The sequence below is a fragment of the Siphateles boraxobius genome, unplaced genomic scaffold (assembly GCF_051911475.1).
Source record: "Siphateles boraxobius isolate OS27281-9 unplaced genomic scaffold, OSU_SipBor_1 17, whole genome shotgun sequence".
In the NCBI taxonomy this organism is placed as follows: domain Eukaryota; kingdom Metazoa; phylum Chordata; class Actinopteri; order Cypriniformes; family Leuciscidae; genus Siphateles; species Siphateles boraxobius.
Window position 1 is genome coordinate 7,395,052 of NW_027508777.1, and position 19,913 is coordinate 7,414,964.

The window sequence follows — 19,913 nt, forward strand, 5'->3', positions numbered from 1 at the left end:
TGTTTCAGTCAGGGCCTCCGACCGCAGTGAATAGTGAAGACAACTAGTAAGATCATAGGAACTGCCAATCTATGACATCTACAATGCTCAGTGTATTTGGAGGGTCGTCAGCATCATGAAGGACTCCACACACCCACTTCACCCTTCTACCCTCTGGCAGGAGGTACCAGAGCATCCGCGCTAACACCACCAGACTATGAAACAGTTTCAGTTTCTCCTCAACAAACACCAAAGCTCCTGCAAAATTAACATCAAACACTTCCACACACCAGAACACTTATACTCCCCTTTTGAATCTAGGAATTCTTAAAGCTTAGGCCTGAATTTGAAGTGAGTCTCCAGTACACTTTCAGTTTTAATGTAGCCTATAATAGGATACACACAGCAGATCCAGTGTCCACTTTCTTCATCACTTGAATGTACAAAATATACAGTAAGACAATAACTTTGGCAACTGTTTTTGACGTGCTGTATACATACTAGGTATTAGTTTATTAATCAATCGAAAGAAAGTTAATCTGCAATTATTTTATTAATCAATATTGTAAGCCATTTTTCATGCAAAAAAATAATAGTTTTAAGATAAGAATACACAAACTTGGAAGGTGTAATGTAATACAACAAGATTTAATGAATAAATTCCTCCAGAACAATAATGTACACAAAACTAAGGAGTACAAGTAGTACACAGGAAGGCCTCCTCCGTTGGTGGGCCTTGAACGCACATATGATGGAACCACCGCAAACAAATGTCACACTGAATCTGGAAAACAAATTATTTGGATTTTGGGGTCTTCAGTAAGAGGCAGCAAATTTTCATTCCTGTGTAATTGATGTTATATTTTGAATATACTGTAATTTATGTGGAGATAAAAGAACAATGAAATGTTTGTTAGTCCTGGGTAAAATAGAAGAACTAGAATAGAAATATCCTACATAATACTGTCACAGTCATCGTCTGCACCAGTCTGTCTTCGTCTTCACTACACTACCCAGAATCCCTCATCTCTCCACACACTGAACTCACTCCCTCATTACCCACCTGTTCATCGTCATCATCATCTGTGTCACCTGTGCTCACCTCGTTAGTGTTCATTTGTATCTGTATTTAGTCTCCTTCTGTTCAGTTAGTCTTGGTCGGTTCTCGATTATGTTATGGTCTTGTTATTTGTCCGTTAATGTTACTTTGCTTCTTGTGAGTGTTCCTGCTTATCTTTACCTGTGAGAGTTATTTAAGTAAACTGTTTGAATTGAAGCCTTTGATTCAGCCTTCTCCTTCTACCCGCACACAACACCGTGACAAATACAAGAAAATTCTTAACTTTATCACAAAACATATTTCATTTCACATTTCTTAAGTTTGATTTACCCAACTCAAATCTGCCTCAGGCCCTTCTGATCCACAGAAGTGACATATCAGTCAGGTCATCTTAGAAACAAAATAAAAAACACAGAGTATGCATCTATAATTCATTATTTTTCACACATGATGTAAAGTATTCACAAAATAAAACACTTGATGATAGGCCATTATCTGTAGATTTTAGAGGGGGGATACATATTTTGGCAGGTCGAAAATATGGTCTTGAAAAAATCTGTATCCCACTACAACTTTTGTCAGGAAACAAGAAATGTGTCCATATTCACTGCTGTTATTAGACATGATGTAAAGTATTCACAAAATAAAACACTTGATAGGCATCATCTGTACAATCGCTTTTTGTGTATGACATTGACCAGCCTACTATTTAAGTGCAATGCATTTTTAAATCATTTTGATAATAATTCACCATGGAAAGGGGGTTTCAGAACAATTTAATATCCAAAGACTGTTTGCTTTATGAGTGAAACGGTATGGTCGTCTTGGTTTTCCAGTAACTAGACATTCTCAATGTCAGTGCAATGAAGTTCGATCGTTAGCCTTCAGAAGAATAAAATAATTAATTTTGATAGACGGGCCATAACTTACGATAACTTAATCAATTCACGTATTATCGTTTCATTTACCTTGGTCAAACCAATGGCTCCCGCTCTCCCGCGACCGGGGATACACTTCCTTTCAGGGGTAAGTAGGATACCTTGGCACGACACCTGTCGTCTCTTGCACTGGCAAATCATAAAATTTTTCTACTGTTAAAAACAAAACTTGGAGATATTGCTGGTACAACAACAATTTATTGTTATTTATTAACAACATAAATGTATTTAAACAAGTCGTGTGTGTGTGTGTGTGTGTCTATGTGTGTGTGAGAGAAAACGGAACTCCTCCAAGTCTGCAAGTCCAAAAATATATTTATGGTGAGATACTATAAATTTTATTTAATTAAATGCATTTATGGTAAGATTATTAGCTATATTTTCATGTCAATCTGTGTTCATTTTGACCACGAACCATGCGCTGTAACTTTAATTCAGCACGTGCAGCACAGTAGAAATAGACTCTGTGTGGAAACGATCTCTGCACCGCTCCTGGAACGGATCGGCGGAGCGCATCCGCGTGCAGTGTGAACGCTCTAACCTGTTAATACGGGTGCGGAAAAAATATGCACCATATACGCACTGCAAACGGAGTATATGTGAAACGGGCTTGACACTGACGCTTTTTCTGTCAGTGGTAGAGTGGAGTACCGGCTAAATGCGAGAAGTAGCGGTACGCCAGAAAAAGTGCAGGTACGCTTAAGAGTAAAATGTAGAAGTGCCGGTAGCCTACTGCGTAGGCTACCGGTGAGTACCGCCCCACTTCGAGCACTGGTTTTAATTTTTCAAACAACATCTGCAACTAAGTGCTGAAATCATTTCAATTAGTTTAATACGAATTAATAATAAATCGCATTTCTTCCTACAATGATAACAAACTCTTGCGAGGCTAGTTTCTTTCTATTGGTTAATCACATGGTAAATGTTTTAATGGTGAGGTTCAGGATTTGGCTGGTAAGATAAAATAATAATAATAATGATAAAAGTAGTAGTCGATATTACACCACTTGATTCCAATCTTTCTTAATTTACAGCTATTAAAATGGGTGCATTAAATTGATCAGAAATCACAATAAAGAAATTCACAAAGTTATAAACTAGTACTTCTATTCAAAATGAACGCTGTTTTTCAAATGTTCGGTCGAGCTGGGAACATTGTCCCAGGCCTACGGCAGACCGACAGGCTATTCAGTGAGGAAATGGGACTCATTCATAAAAAAAAAGGTCACAGGCACGTGCATTTGAGCAACAGGTCTTGAGAGACTTGATATACTGGTCTTGTTGTTGTGCATCAGGGTCCCCCACTTCTCTCACCGGCCTGCTTGCTGAAAATAGGGATTTGCCATCACAGGTAACATTTTTAAAATATAAAAATAGATGTTTTTAATTAAACATTTTTTACATTATTACACATTTGAACTTTTAGAATATAATGCTACCTTGAATAGAACAATACATTTCTTTCCAAAACACAAACTTATCTGATTCCAAATGTTTGAATTGTAGTGTACAAATAGAATATGTTTACATTATAGGATTTTCCCCTAGTCGCCCACAATTGTCTTTGAAGTGTCATTACGATGAATGAAAATGGTAAAAGATAACATTCTCCAGATTTCAGTGTGCAAACATGCGATCTTTGTTCTTTTACTTCTGCTCTTTTTTTCTTAATTTTACCATTGGCAAATTCACAGGAGATATTACAGACTGTTGTCTGTAAAGCTGCTTTGGAGAAAAAATATTTATTCTGAGTTGTAATATAATTAAATGCCTTCCTTTAGAATTTCTAATTAATTGTACAATTCCTCAAACTGTTCAAATTAAATCATGCATGACCATGCACTTTATGGCATAATTATATTCATGGGTATTAGCAGTAGAAAACTCCTTGTGAATCCTCAAATATGGCTGTATATGTGACAACACACCACTCGAAAACTTGAATTAAAAACTAAGTTTTAGGCCAAAACATCACAGACAAGTATTTATATAGTTTATTCTAATGAGTCTTGTTTATCCATAAATTAACCAAATGCTAAACCAAAATTTGCAGAATATCTCTCCAGTTTTAGAGGAACCTGAAAGTGTACATCCCAACATAGTGGGACTTCAGCAGTGTTTTGATGAACAACAACATATTGGAAACAAGGTGGCTAGTGTGAGCGCAATGCAAAGCAACACGGGTTGGTGTTTTGATCACTTGTAAATATGATTGGATGACTGAACAATTCTGAAAATTGTTGACATGCAGGCACAGACAAAAGATCAAAGATAAAACACGGCCCCCCCCCCCAAAAAAAAAACCTAACAGCCATCTGACCAGGAAGCAATCTAATACAAAAGAGGAAATGGAGCATTTGAATGAGGTTAAACAGAGTTCACTATGCACCTGAGCAGAGAAGACATGTCTTTCAGAATACATCCATCCATCCATCCATCCATCACAAAGACACTCTCACAAGCCCTCAAGCAGTATAGAAATGCAGACTGAACATCTTCATGGTTTTGTACTATGTACAACAAAGGAGGAGCAAATCTTTTCTTTATTTTCTCCTCTCCATCATTAGAGCAAATAGCTCTTTAGAATCTTCTACGGTGTGAGACCATGACATAAGCATTGGGAATGTTGATCAGAAAAAAAGTATCCACCTATGTTTATTATCTCAATACTTTTTAAGCTTTTTTTTTATTTATGAAATGAGTCTGGTTCAATTAGCTGGGAAAATGTAATCCTTGTATTGTTTTCCTACAGTGAAATAAATTCTAAAAATTAAAATACAGGTCTGAAGAAAGTAAAGAAATATGTGATTCTTCTAAAAATCAGAAGATCAACTCTACTGTCCAAGGCCTTCAATCTTCCTCTAAGCGCAAGTGACAGGTTAATGTTAGCAGTCTTTCACTTCCACTATTAAGTCAATACTTTTTTATTCATCACACTCTTCTTCATCCTCTTCATCATCATCATCATCATCAAACTGATCCTTTGAATCCAGATCATCCTCATCTTCAATCTGTAGGGGAAAAAAAGTCAAATCAAAACCAAGAGTAAGAAGAAATGTAAGGGGCTGTTCACACAGAACAAGCTTTTCCATTCCACTGCGCTACTTTTCCATTGTTTTTCAATGTAAACACATGCTAGACAGCAGTCTTTAACTTTTGCGCTCGAGTCTCGGGTCTTTCACAGTATCTGGCACGTGACGTGGCATTCTAAAACGTGGAGCTCAAGTTAAAAGTTCAACTTTTTAAAAAACGCTACTCTAGACCTTGTGCTTTTTTCCCCACTCCACTGACCTGCGTCTCGTATTTTTAACAGCAAAAATGTGTTCTGTGTGAACCGGCCCCAAGTACACCACAAAACAACATTTGATGAATACAAAGCTAGTGAAACTATGTTCTGGAGTGCCATGTGGAATGTACCGTCTCTCCCAAGTCCTTGAGTCTCTGTTTCAGACTCAGAATCTTCTGGTCCTGGTCCGCGAGTAGCATGAGAAGATCGTCCTGCTCCTTCTTGGACTCCTGCACTTCCTGCTGCAACTTGCTCTTCTCTGCTTGCATGATGGCGGCTGTGCTTGAGGCTGAAGCAAAGTCTTTCTCCATCGATTCTTGGCTCTCCAGAAGAGTTTGAACTTCCGCCTGAAAGAGAGTGAGAGGGACATAAAAAAGGAGCAAGAATTAGGTTAAACAGCAAATGATGTAAAATGCAAATCAGTAATTGAGTAAATTATGTTTGTCTTATAGTAAGTCACCTTAAGCTTTTGATTCTCTGCTGTCTGAGCAGAGAGCCTGCTCTCTAACTCTGCAATTTTCTCTGTGTAGAGACTATTGTCTCCTGGTACTGCAGCCTGAAAGAAAGACAGTAATGAACTAAAAAGCCCACTCACTACCATTTAAAAGTTTGGGGTCAGTAAGATATTTATTTGAGAGAAATTTATACTATTTTCAGCAACGGTACATCAAAAGTGACAGTAAATACAAGATATTTCTATTTCAAAATATTTTTGGGTGGGTAAATCTTAAAATGTTAATGTGATAAAATAACTGAGAATTTTTTTTTATATCAATTCGATTTAGTAAAACTACTTGATACAAAAACACATTTCCCTGAGGTTTTTGTTCTGTGCCTTTCATTTGTGGTTGACAGCATTTGAGGTGACACTGCAGATGTGGCACAGAGGCATATTTACACATACTGGTTAATGCAGCTCAGAGGTGGCATAAATGCATTTATGATGTAATTACAACTGCATAAATAATGCTATGAGATTAAAGATTTTAATACTGAAATATGAAACCAAAACCATTAGTAGGTTGCCCCATAAGTGAGTCATTGAATCATTCATTCAAACGAGTGACTGTCTTTATGAATGGGACATTGAATTATTCACTTAAAGTTGCACTCTAACTTTTGGCGCTCTAGCGGTTAATAAACAGAACTGCATGCGTCTTGCAGAAGAACATTGTAGCTGGAGCTACTTCTCTCTGTTTATATCTATGATGAGTCACGCAGGTACTGGGCTACTCCGCAGGGGTACGACCCGAACCAGTCTAAAATAGTCAGAATACAAACACTTATTATAGGTGTACTGTAGTGATTCAGGATAAGAAAATGGATTCCTGATGTACTTGCTCATTATATCATTTTTGTACATTTTCTACACAAAAAAAAGGTACGGACTGCAGTGGTTGACATGTTGCTTGGAAATGTGCAACGGTTCTTGTGTGGCCTTGTTTGGAACGGGAACCGCTTCATTGGCATTTCAAGTTTATTTTACATCATGTAGACAAACCATGCACTCTCAAGGCTTGTTTTTTTTGTTTCTGCAAAGTGAGAGACACATTGTTAAAACAACAACTATGATATTATTGTAGATGATATGTATTGCACACCTTTATGAGGTGTGCACTTTCTAAACTGTCTGGGCGCTGCACTTCTCTTGCAGTTGACCTCCGCCTTTTCAGTTCTGGTAACATTATTAAATTAACTAACATTTAGAAAATCGATTTTTGCAGTTTGAGAATATTTAGAAAATAGAATTATGTATTTTTCTCCCTCCCCTAGTGGATTGATAAAAAGAAAGAAAACGGCCCTGACTACTCACAGTGGATCTTGCGATTTTAAGATTGAATTATGCAACAGACGGTTCAAAGGTGGTCTGTGCAGATGCCATCTAAGGCTGAGACAACAGCACACTGGACTGTAGTGTCTGTACAATGATCAATGAGTGGAACACACTTACTGTAGTATCAGATCCTCTGAGAAGCTCCTGTCTTTCACTCTGTAATTGTGTTATCTCTGCAGTCTGTTTCTGCAGCTGAGCTTTCAGCAACTCCACCTCCTGCAGCCAAACATAGTGTTCAAAGTGTTTGGTTTAGCAGGTGCAGAATGGTGCATAATGTTAAGTGATGAAATCTTTAATGAATATAATGAAAAGAAACAGTGGAATTTTACCCTTTGTATCACTGTGACCCCTGAAGTTGAGCCCTCTGCTGATGGGACACCCTCAGCTTTCTGTTGGACAGACCAAATATACAAGTACAGTTCAGTTGATCAGTTGTATTACAAGTTGATCAGTTGTAAGTGACAGTGAATGCATTTATAATGTTACATTTAATGTTATATTAAGCAGAAACTGTTTTCAAAATGTATAATTAGACATTTTTCTTGGGCATCAAATCAGCATATTAGAATTAATTCTATAAGATCATGTGACACTCAAGACTGGCGTAATGGCTGCTAAATTTTTTAATTTGCCATAAGAATAAATTACATTTTAAAATGTATTAAAATAATAATAACAACAGTTTGTATTCATCAAATTAATTTGCACCAGCAGCTTTGTATAAATCAAATAACAGCTCTTTTAAATTGTAATAATAATTATAATAATAATAATAATAATAATTCACAATATTACTGTTTTACTATATTTTTGATTTAAAAAAAGTCAGCCTTGGTGAGCATGAGAGATTTATTATAAAAAAAAACCCGTTTATAACCCCAAACTTTTGAATGGTAGTGTAAATTATACTGTAAAAGGCTAAAATATTAGCATACTAATTAGGGATGGGTATTGACACAAATTTCATGATTCAATTCACAAGCTTGAATATATATAGGTACAGTACATCAATCTCTCTCGAGGAAAAAAATATCTCTCCGCCAATGCTGTAAAACTATACAGGGAACCCTATCAGATAGTACAATACTATAATATTACAGGGTTAAAATTAAAGCTGCTGTAGGTAACTTTTGTAAAAAAAAATGTTTTTCATATTTTTTAAAACTGTCATTATGTCCTGACAGTAGAATATGAGACAGATAATCTGTGAAAAAAAACCAAGCTCCTCTGGCTCCTCCCTGTGGTCCTATTGCCATTTGCAGAAATACACCGCTCCCAGTCAGAAACAACCAATCAGAGCCAGGAGGAATGTCTTAGCAGTGTCAATCACGCTCGTGTACGCGCTGAACACCCCTCTCTTGCACAGCGCGTACCGTCGTTCAAACTCAAGATTGCCGGTGTGCTGCAGCTGTGCTAATGGCGGAGAAACAACCTAAACTGCGAATTTCTCGAGTGGCACCTGCTCATAAAACAAGTAGGTAAAAGGAGAAAGACAGATTATGATAAACAAGCGAAAAAGGAAGAATTAGACAGAGCCCATTGACTCGGTGTCAAAACTCTAGCAGCATAACATGTAAGAAAAATGTCAGACACTGTGCTAAGCAACAATTGAAACCTGCTAATTCACTGGCTTGTCATGTTGCTGAAATAATGTACTAGCAAACCTTATCTAGCATTACATATCACTAGAATAATTACTTACATACTGTAACATTAGTTACCGTTATATTACCGTTATCTTACTAGCTATTTATAACTTATAGAAAGAGTGCAACGTTATAAAGTTACATGTATTGCAAAATACATAATGATTTGAGGACCAAGTTTGTAGTCAAAGTATGGGCAGGCCATAGTCAATGTAAAGCATATTGTTGACGTTTCGTCCCTATTAGGGAATGTTCCATAACTGTTTATAATCCGCCGTCATCGGTGGTCCTGAGTGCTTACTAGCCTGCGCGTTCACGGCAGGCTCCGCTGTGGGGGAGGAGCTATGGAGGGTGGGCTGTAGCGCAGCAGAGAGCAAGGGGGTGGGACCTGTAAGTTTTGCTTGTTCAAATTTTCAGGCTAAGTCAACATTTTCTCAAAACTCCCTACTGCAGCTTTAACAACTGATTCGTATACATACATTTAAATAACACTTAAGGTGGTTTTTATAACAATAACTTGTTTTCATGAGAGATTTATTCAAATATTCATTCTTATTAAAGAACAGGAATATTGAAGTAAAAATATGCAATATTTAATTATTTTCCTGTTTATCACTGTAAAGCTGCTTTGGAACCTGATTTGACAGTGCATATATTTAGAAAAATGGTCCTCTCTAGAGTAGTTTTCGTAATAAAATTGACAGAATTTGATATACTGTTTCATATCAACAGTAACAAAGCACAAAGCTTATAAAAAGATATACTGTATTACAATTTATTTGATGGGACTAGCGCTGTTTAGTGAAGTTTTGTTCAAGCATCAACTGAAAAACATCATCATAGACAGAAAGATCGATCCCTGGGATTTAAGAATCGATATTGTTCGATCAGAATCGACTAAAATCGAGAAATTGATATAATCAACCCAGCCCTAATACTAATGTAAAATACATTTTTGGAAGTTGGAAGAACTGAACACACACACACACACACACACACACATACCAGACTGGTTATTAGAGAGTCCTTTTCACCCAGCTGTGTCTGCAGCAGCTGGTTTTGTCTTTGCAGTTCTTCGAGCTGTTCTCTGAGCTGGCTCAGCTCCTCTGGCTGGAGTCCGTTCACATGGGCCGCCTCCGCCTGATTTCCTGTCTGCTGATTATCTTTACCTACAGAGTGTGAAGGCAGAGTGGAACAATTGTAAAAGTAACAACATTTTTTTTTTTACATTGGATTTCTGCTAAAATACTTCAAATACTTCTCAAACAACTGAGATCTAGGTGCGTTCACACCATGTCGTAATTGCTGTAACAATTCTGGGCTGAGTTTCCCGAAACCTTCTTAACGCTACGTCGTTCTTAAGTTACACCTTAAGCTGTACCTTATCAAGCTGTTAATAAGCTTTTCCCGAAACGTTCTTAGTTAAGTATATCTTCTGTAAGTCATACGTTCGGAAGTTTGGTCTGGAGCACTCTTAGCTATACCTTATCACTGTTGGCAGTTCACTCCGCTAGTGGGCACCACTGCAAAAAGCTTCTTTACATCTTAGTCTATACAAATATTATTTTAAATTGAATACAACCAGTGTTCAATTAGGCTAATTCAAGTGTTTTCATGCAAATAATAAAATTGTCATCACGCTGATTGTTATTAGCTTTTTAATTATATTATCCAAAGGTACATCAGCTGGCAAACCATTCGAAAGTAAAGGCTTATTCGTCTATTTAAAGAGAATGACTGTGGTGGGGAATTTGGTCAAACTACTACAGCGATACAGAGAATAGTTGTGCTTAATCAAAGACGCCGCCGTCCGCGAAGCCATTTAGTGTATGTGCACTATTATATTCGCGAAAACTTTAGTCCCCAGGCTACCATGTCAGAAGATACAATTCAAAAGAAATTTTGCCAGCAAATACAGCAGCTTTTAGATCTTATTAGTCCGGATGTGTCAAGACAAACTCGACGAAACCACCCCCTCAGCCCTTTGTGGAGTGCCACCTTGTCTAAAAGGATGTCCATTTCAGTTGGATTAAAGCTGGGGGCTCTCCTCTTTCTTTCTTTTTTCTCCGACATAGCTATTGATTAAATGTTTCGCGTGTTGCGCTTTTATTGAGTATCTCATCCAATCACAGAAATGTTTTATTTACACCAATAATGTGATGCAGCTGCTGGGCAATGATAATATAAGTGACCCTTTCTAATGCAATGAAAGCATACGGACAGTTACTGTAGTGGGTTAGACGCATGACACGTTTGAGCATGAGGTTGTGCGTTCGCGGACTTTCCAAAATTTTATAAAATATCCAGGGTTTAATTTAGTTTGCAATTTGTAATTTTTAAAAAAAAATAATATCCCATGAGTCCAAATAAATGCAATTTCCCATATTTCTGAAGTTCTTCTTTTAAAAAGCACACCGCTTTCTCACATTACGCAGTGAAGCAGCCCCTGCACGAGGGAATAATTGATTCTCGAGCCATCGATATCAACAAATTCAGCACCATCGCCACGGACAGCACCAGGTAACGTCGCACATAAGAAGGTATATCTTTAGCGGATTCCTAAGGCATGGTTCGAGGAACACACCTAGAAATGGTATACCTTCAGTTAAGTTATACCATAAGAGTCTTCGTAGCGCGCCAAGAGACAACGTTATCGGGAAACTCAGCCCTGAACAGTAAAAAGCCTTCACGTGCTTGTAGAACTTGTAGTCACAACATATAAACTCATAATTTTCTGAGACCTACGACTTATTTGCAGTAATTTCGACATGGCGTGAACGCAGGATTTGCTCAGTACCTAGTTTGAGTTTGAGGATGTTGTACTGGTCTTTGTGCTGCTGGATCTGAGAGAGCTGCTGTGTCATGGTGCTCTGCATCTTTTCATTCTGGGACGTAAGCAGTGTCACTTGCTCCTTCAGCTCATTTATTTGAGAATCCTGCAATTAAAAGGGGATAAAATATAGGAGAAAGAGAAAATTCATTTAAACATATGCCTATTTTGAAATGATTCCTCTTCCAATAAGCCTACAGAGGGAAAAGGAAGAGATAACCCACTTTTCTTTGGTCATATATTCAATATGTTATTCATATGACAATTATTGCCCATATTTCAAACCAAAGTTGATAAGGATTTACTTCTCTGGATTAAAGGGTTAGTTCACCCAAAAATGAAAATTAAGTCATTAATTACTCACCCCCATGCTGTACCAACCCTGTAAGACCTTCGTTCATCTTCGGAACACAAATGAAGATATTTTTGATTAAATCTGAGAGGTGGATCACTGCTACATAGGCTGCCTAAGGGAATGAAACTTGACGGCCCAGAAAGTCATTAAAGAACATGTTTAAATATTCCATGTGCCTACAGTGGCTCAACTATAAGTTTATCAAGCGACGAGACTACTTTTTGTGCGAAAAAACCCCATAAATGACGACTTTATTCGACTATTCCATTACTTCCTTGTGGGCCTTGAGACGAGAGTTGAAGAGATTTCCACGACGCATTCGCGAGAACTGAACAAGAAGTAGTAGTAGAAGAACGTCCTCTTCTCTCCTCTTCCACGTCGCTTGATAAACTTATAGTTGAGCCACTGTAGGCACATGGAATATTTAAACATGTTCTTTAATGACTTTCTGGGCCGTCAAGTTTCATTCCCTTAGGCAGCCTATGTAACAGTGATCCACCTCTCAGATTTAATCAAAAATATCTTCATTTGTGTTCCGAAGATGAACGAAAGTCTTACGGGGTTGGTACAGCATGGGGGTGAGTAATTAATGACTTAATTTTCATTTTTGGGTCAACTAACCCTTTAAGATCCAGTAGGGCTACCTATGACTCCAATTAAAGAACGGTATCTGTTAGTCCATTCTTCTTGTCAGATTTTTTTATCGGGTTACTTTTTTTCACTTTAAGCTTGAAGGGGTTCTTTCACAAAAAAAAATTTAAGGTGCTTTAGCTGGGCCACAACATATTAACATTAATAATTAGTATTTAAGTTTATTGCCGCCATAGCTTCATGGCAGGTACAGATAATCAAATATTCAATAAAAGTTAATCTTATCAAAATAATAAATTATCTCTGCTTTTGGTGTTCTCATCTGGGGTCTGGGATATACATTTTATATTTTTTTTGCAACACTGCTTATGATTTTCATATAAAATAGACTGATGAAGTATGAAAACTGTTGTTACCCCATGAATTACCCAAGGCAAATTAATACTGTTATATATACACTATATAACTTAAAATATCTCTAGGATTAGTTTATCACATTCTCACATTTGTCAGAATGCAATGTTTCATAGTTTGATGCAGTATAATTTTTACCTGTTCTCTGATCAACTCTTTGTACTGGGTGACAATGCTGTCATGCTGTTCTAGTGTTTTCTTCACCTCTTCTTCCTTTTTCTCTTCCTCGCTTGACTTAAGCACTGCTTTTGTTATCATTCCTATGAACAACAAAAAGAACTGCAAACATGAAAAATAAACCTTTTACCTAAACGGATCATATGAGTTATCAAATTCACATAGCGCTTCTTTAAGGCACAGAAAAAAAAGGACCGTTTAATTCTGAGGAACAGAGGGAGCATGTAAGAAAATAATGAATGAAGATATTTTTGGTGCAAAGAATAAACAGTGGACTTTAGAGAAAGAAAAAATACAATAAAAACAGTCTCTTAAGGATGCAGTTATTACTTGTCATTGTGCGAAATACAAGTTATTAACATGCGTCTTCAGTGATCCATTTCCAGTAACTTCTAATCTGAAACATTTGAATCAGACGATTGCTTTCTATTAAAGCTGAGCCTCGCCAGTAAAGTCTAAAACCCTTGTTTTGACAAAGATTATGTACATTAGTAGGTGAACCTTTAATGTTGGACAGGACACATTAGGATGGCTATGCACCCCTGCTGGTTTGAGTGACTACATTTCAAAAGGTCAAAAGGTCTGAATCCCATTTACACCTGAATTTATGACCGTGCACTTGTGGCTGGATGGATCACTGACGGATGTTAATAACAATGGAAAAGAGGTCTTAGTCTAGGTCTAGTTCACACTGCAGGGGCTTAATGCTCAATTCCGATTTTTTAAAAAATTCGATTTTATTGCAAGGCCGTTCACATTTCCAATTAAATTCGACTTTTTGTGATCTCCTGTGTGAACGTGAACGTGAAATGAAGTGACCCGCATGCGCAGAAGAGTACTCAACGGTCAACGACGTCACTTGTTGTTTCACTTCAACGCAGAATTATGACGTTTGTCGCATATCAATGACGTGCTGGTCGGATACATGTGACCTGGCCGTTCAGATTGAAGTCGCATTTGAAAAGATCGGATACATATCGGATTTGGACCACACACCCAAGTGGCCTGGGTCGCATTTGAAAAGATTGGATCTGTGTCGTTCAGACTGTCATGAAAAGATTAGATACAGGTCGCATAGGGGCAAAAGAATCGGAATTGGGTCGTTTCAGCCTGCAGTGTGAACGTAGCCTTAGTTTGTATTCAGGACTCCAAAACTAACCTTCTAACTCTTTAACAAGTTTGGTGAACTCATGATCAAACAGCATGTGTTCTGGGGTGGAAAAGGCTGGCTGAGGTTTCTGAGCAGCACGGGAATACAGTTCGTGTTTGGTTATAAAGCCCAACTTCTCCACAAAGTTTTCCTTCCCTATGCGCTTCTCAATCAACTGCTTCAGCTTTTCTCTGTGAAGAGGAAAATATATTTCGCGTAACATTGAGAGATAGTAAAGGAGGCTCAACACTAAATGACAGCACTATGGGAATTGTTATAAAATGCGCTGATAATTGTAACATGTTAATTTATTAAATAAAGCTGAACACATTATAGGAATAATTTTTGTTTTCCATCTGCTTTCTAAAAACTCAATACTCAAAGACACAGTACTATATAGCCTGGCTGTGCTGTTCTGTTCTATTTACAAATTGACAAAACCAACACTTACACGTGTGATGTATTAATGTATTGAATAAAATGTATTTATGTGCCCTTTAGTTATCAAAAAGTTTAGTCATGGATCATTTTAAATCAGCTGACAGCTTTAGTTATAAGACCAAGAAATATGAACAAAAGAAAGCATAAATTAAGAACATACTTGGTGTAATTCTCTAAGCTGTTGTCATTATAGTAGATACAAATCCCCAACAACAGAGCGCACAGACCCTGAACCAGTCGCTCATCCTCACCCAGGTTTTCTGAAATTTGACCTGTCAGCTGAACACATAATTTAAGGAAACACATCACAGTATCTGACACACAGGTAACTGTACTCAAAATGACATGAGCCATAAAAACCACAGACAAGTTTACACTTGCTGTACTCTAATCTGAAAAGATTGAAAATGTGATGTGGTTGCTGTGATGTAATTTAATGCATACCAAGCTGTGATTAGAACTACCCTACCATACGGAGTTAAACATAGGTAAGAAAATAAAGTCGCACTGTGAATCATTAACTAAGATACAAACTTTTTATCATCACTGTACCAATACAATTAGATTAGTTATACACCATTTGTGTGTATATCAACTATATCAATCAGGTGTGTGCGTGTATGGACAAAAGGATACAAAGGGAACATTATCTTGATTGTGCAGGAAGTGCATGACAGCGATTGGACAGTTACTAATCCAGGTGCAAAGCAACATGAGGAGACCGACCTTCGTCTGCACCCTACTGCCCTGAACACAGAAAATTATACAGTCTTGATTACACACTCACACTGCCATATACATTTATATTGAGCTAATGTACAACTTTAACATCTAAGAAATTAGCAAATCAATTGAAAAAGAAACTACTGCATGAAACAAATCACTTAAGATGGTAAAATTTAAATTTTAAGTCCTTTTAGACAGTATTTCCAAAGTTCTCCAAATCGTATTTGCTAATTTCTGCAGAAATACAATAAATAGCAAAACTGCAGATGGTTGCTTTCAGTCAGAACTTGTTTTTGACCTGTTTTGCTTGCAGTTAAGATCTTATCTTACATAAGATGTTTGTGACCAAAGGATTTTCCACTAATTAGTCTACAGATAATAAATATAATGAAAACTTAATTTAAAAATGTTTGTTGGCAAACTCTGTTCAACGTCATGATCTAAAGAAAAACAGGCACAAATAGTGTGCTATTTGTTAGGACCAGTTTTGATTTCAAATTTCGTCCAAATAACTAACTATTAATAAGCAGTAATTAGGTGTTTGTAGTTAATATAGTCATAGTTTTAGGATAAAATGCCATCAGGATAATTGCATCACAAAAACAAAATCTGAAGTGTTTCAATGTAAAATGTGGTCTAAATACAAAGACAACCTTAAAAGGATGACAAGAGTTGCATCCCAAATGATGTACTAATTATACTATGCACTTACACTATCAACTCTCCCATATAGTTTATACATTTTAGAAGAGTAGTGTCATGTCAAATGGAACATTTAACATTTTTAATACACAGAAAAATTCAGTTTTTCAATTAAATTTCTTTTCAAATGCATGCGATGTGTTGCCATAAGTACTTGTACTAGCCTCTCCACTTCTTGAAGAAAGTGGTAACCACTGAGTGCATAAAGTGTTTTAAATTCCACACTTTGTATTTTTGAAGAACTACAACATTCAAGTATTCGTAACACACTACATGTCAATATATTCCAGCATAAACAGTTACCCCTTTTCCACCAAAGCGTTTTGAGAGCCGGTTCGGAGCCGGTGCCTGCGCGCGAACCAGATCTTTGTGTTTCGACAGCCAAAGAACCAACTCTTTGCTGGACTAGAACCAGAGAACCGTTCTTTTACCACGTCATGCTTACGTCGGGGGCTGGGGGCGGGTTTAGATGTGTCCTAAACATCTTTTCTGACCGCAAAGCCAGGAGAAACATTTGCAGAAACACGATGTAGTCCGCCATTGTAATTGTTATGCTTGAAGTTGGCGCAAGCGTTTCTAGCTTTTTTTTTTATTGAAAACATTATGTAAGCAAAGAAGAAAACAGTCACAAAATAGAACAAATAAACGGAGAGAAAAAAAAGACAAGACAGGTGTACATAACTAATCAGAAAATATTACATATCAAAGGAAAAGATTAAAAGACTTACATATTTCAATTGTTTTTAAAGCCTTCTTGGTTCACGAGTTAGAGATAATCCCAAAGTAATGTTGTACTTGCGAGCGTTTCTAGCTGAGACGTAAAGCGACGTACACAGTGACGTAACGACGTCGTTCGCTGGGCGCTCTAGAAGTGGAAAAACAAACAGGTTCTGAGGAGGTTCGCAAGTTGAACCAACTCCGAACCAACTTTGAACCAGCACCAGTTCCGAACCCGTTCTTTTTTGGTGGAAAAGGGGTAAGTGTGAACAATCCTTGCGTTACTTACAGTCCCTTCAAAGGTTTGGTGCTGGTAAGAATTTTTATTTATTTATGTTTAAAAACAAAAGAAGTATTTTATGCTCACCAAGGCTGCATTTAATAACAGTGATATTGTAAAATATTACAATTTAAAAGAATGTTTTTTTTAAATTAAATTCCTGTAATGGCAAAGCTGCATTTAAAATTACTTCAGTCACACGATCCTTCAGAAATCATTCTAATACGCTGATTCAGTGCTCAAGAAAGAGTTTATATCATCAATGTTGAAAACAGCTGTTCTATTTTTGTCAGAACCATGATACTTTTTTTAAAGAACAGCATTAATTGACTTCGAAATCTTTTGTAACACCATGAATGTCTTTACTGCCATTATTGATAAATTCAATGCGTCCTTGATTAATGAAAGTATTACTTTCTTTCAAAAAAGTTCACTTCTGAATGGTATTGTATATTACAAAATGGTTATAATACAGTGTTTAAAAGGGACTATGAAAGTTTCCATTCAAACACTATGGAGAGGGTTTTATTGAAAAACATCAGCGTCTGTAAGGGCTAGCTTATAAGAACTGTTAGTTTTAGGGGTAAAAAAAAGGCATAATGGAAATTTACAAGTAATTATTAACTTTTCAACAAGATAAGAATTATAAACAAGATAGCTAAGATGTGCATAAAACAATTAGCAAAAAGCAAAACAGGAAAGAACTGGGCAGCAGAAAAAGCAATCAGGAATAGTTTTGAGAAGAGATGCACCGGTGTATTGGCCGATTTTTTATCAATTTATAGCAATCTGCATATCAGCTGTAGAAAGAGGCCGATATAACAAACCGATGGTTTATTCATTAACTGCATGAAGGCACGGAGTTGTATAATGTCTGTTGCATAATTAAATGCTTGCCAAAACAAAATGAAATCTGTATAAAATACAGCAGGGCTTGACAATAAGGAATGCTATCAGGCCAGTGCTTCATCTTCATGAAAATGTATCCTTTCCACATGCTTTTGTAAGACTTGCGAATTTAAATATTCAAGTGCAAGACGATGCGAAAGAGAACTCAATTCTACTTACTGTTTGAAAAGTTTTGTGTGCGCATACATCCAAAGCACGTGCCGGGAAAGCGGATCAAGTACTTAAAGGACAATTCTGGCGCAAAATGAACCTAGGGGTTAATAACACATGGGTACCGAGTGGACCGTTCATCTGGGATGTGTTTTCATGATAATCAAATGTACCCAGTTTTAGCTTTACCACATATTAGTTTACAACGCTTGTATATAGGGCATCGCTAGTTAATACCACTTACAAGGCTCAAAATAGCCCACAGACAGTTTAATAATAAGATACTCTATAAAGACAGTACACTTCGTGTATATAGGCAGGAGCCATCTTTGGAAAACAGTCTCGACCAGTCAAACCACGAACGCTGTTCGTGGTTCGACTGGTCGAGACTGTTTTCCAAAGATGGCTCCTGCCAAAATACGCAAAGTGTAGTGTCTATGAAGTATCTTCTAATTAAACTGTCAGTACACTTACAAAGTTCTCAATGCTTCGGTTTGCATGTAGGGACCCTCATTATTCTACCGTGTTAGTGTGGGCTATTTTGAGCCTTGTTAGTGGTATTAAGTACTGATTTTTATTTGTACTTATTCCATGCCCCATATACTAGCGTTATAAGCTAATCTGTGGTTAAACTGAAACTAAAGCTAAAACTGGGTTCATTCGATTATCATGAAAACGCATCCCAGAGAACTGTCGACTCGGTACCCATGTGTTATTTAGGTTCATTTTGCGCCAGAATTGTCCTTTAATCGAGTTCTCTTTCACTTCGAATTCAGACAAAATTATATCAAAATGCCTGTCTTGGCGAGTATCCTTGTAAACATAGTCGGTTCTGTCTAAAATGCTTGTGTACCAGTATATTGGATCTGTGCAGCTCTTAGACAGCAGCGCAGCAGGAATATTAGGCTAGGCTGCTTTGAGTTTTAACTCTTTCACCACCAGCATTTTTTTAACAAAGTTGCCAGCTACGTCAGCATTTTTGTTCTGTTGTATTTATGCATTTATGTTGGCATGTTTATTGTTAAATGGATTCAATCCACGTTCAAAAGAAATGAGTTTATGCAGCAATAAACTAGCAAGTATATCTTAATGCATGCGTTTTTGAACTTTGCTAATTTAAAACATGATCAAAACAGTAATCTATTTTAATGACAAAAGTTCAAATAAAAAGTGGCAAATACCATATTGGAATTGGCCAATAGTTGTTTGTTAAAATCGGTATCAGCAAAAAAAAAAAAAATCTTATCGGTGCATCTCTAGTTTTGAGTGAATGTTTAGTCATGAACTCATTGGACTGAGCAGACAGTTGAAAGGGGTAAATAACAGTATAGATTTCACAGAGTCCGAAACTGCTGTCTCTTCCAGAATAAGCCCGAAAGACCATAGCATGCAGCCAGCAGTTGAAAATCAAACAGTCAAAGCCAGGGCTGCCAGGGTCAGTAAGGGAACACAACAAACAGGGCAGAAACAGCAAACAGAAGGAACACAAAACACCTAATGAACCCCCATGGTGGAAATGAGGCCAAGCCACACCATCACATTAAACTGTCCACGCTCAGATACTCACCCTTCGGTCGAGCTTATCACCCTGCAAAAACCACAGCACAGTTCACTTTGATATTCAGTGACAACCACAAGCTACCATTCCCATACGAGTTCAGAATGTCCCCAAATCTTGGGAAACCTTGCCCAGAACTAGGGCTGCACGATATTGAAGAAAAAAGCAAT

General features: G+C 37.1%; 1 protein-coding gene and 1 long non-coding RNA gene across 7 annotated transcripts in view; both read right to left on the bottom strand.

Moving 5' to 3' along the window:
* Positions 1–608: 608 nt before the first annotated feature.
* LOC143740148 (uncharacterized) lies at positions 609–1,613 on the bottom strand. Its single transcript, XR_013204771.1, has 2 exons — positions 1,370–1,613; positions 609–763 (listed from the first exon to the last, which is right to left on the bottom strand). It is a non-coding gene; the product is annotated as an uncharacterized LOC143740148 (long non-coding RNA).
* A 2,335-nt stretch (positions 1,614–3,948) lies between these two features.
* Positions 3,949–19,913, bottom strand: part of uso1 (USO1 vesicle transport factor) — a 34,209-nt gene continuing 18,244 nt past the window's right edge. For 3 of the 6 annotated variants that reach the window (XM_077232335.1, XM_077232334.1, XM_077232331.1), the window contains 12 exons: positions 19,753–19,773; positions 15,338–15,448; positions 14,862–14,980; positions 14,270–14,451; positions 13,072–13,193; positions 11,541–11,679; positions 9,749–9,912; positions 7,427–7,486; positions 7,215–7,313; positions 5,724–5,819; positions 5,395–5,610; positions 3,949–4,988 (listed from right to left, as the gene is read on the bottom strand). In XM_077232335.1, coding sequence (XP_077088450.1) covers positions 4,902–4,988; positions 5,395–5,610; positions 5,724–5,819; positions 7,215–7,313; positions 7,427–7,486; positions 9,749–9,912; positions 11,541–11,679; positions 13,072–13,193; positions 14,270–14,451; positions 14,862–14,980; positions 15,338–15,448; positions 19,753–19,773 — 1,416 coding nt within the window. In that variant the 3' untranslated portion in view covers positions 3,949–4,901. The remainder of the gene's footprint in view (positions 4,989–5,394; positions 5,611–5,723; positions 5,820–7,214; positions 7,314–7,426; positions 7,487–9,748; positions 9,913–11,540; positions 11,680–13,071; positions 13,194–14,269; positions 14,452–14,861; positions 14,981–15,337; positions 15,449–19,752; positions 19,774–19,913) is intronic. The other 3 variants (XM_077232336.1, XM_077232333.1, XM_077232332.1) reach the window with 1 other exon arrangement.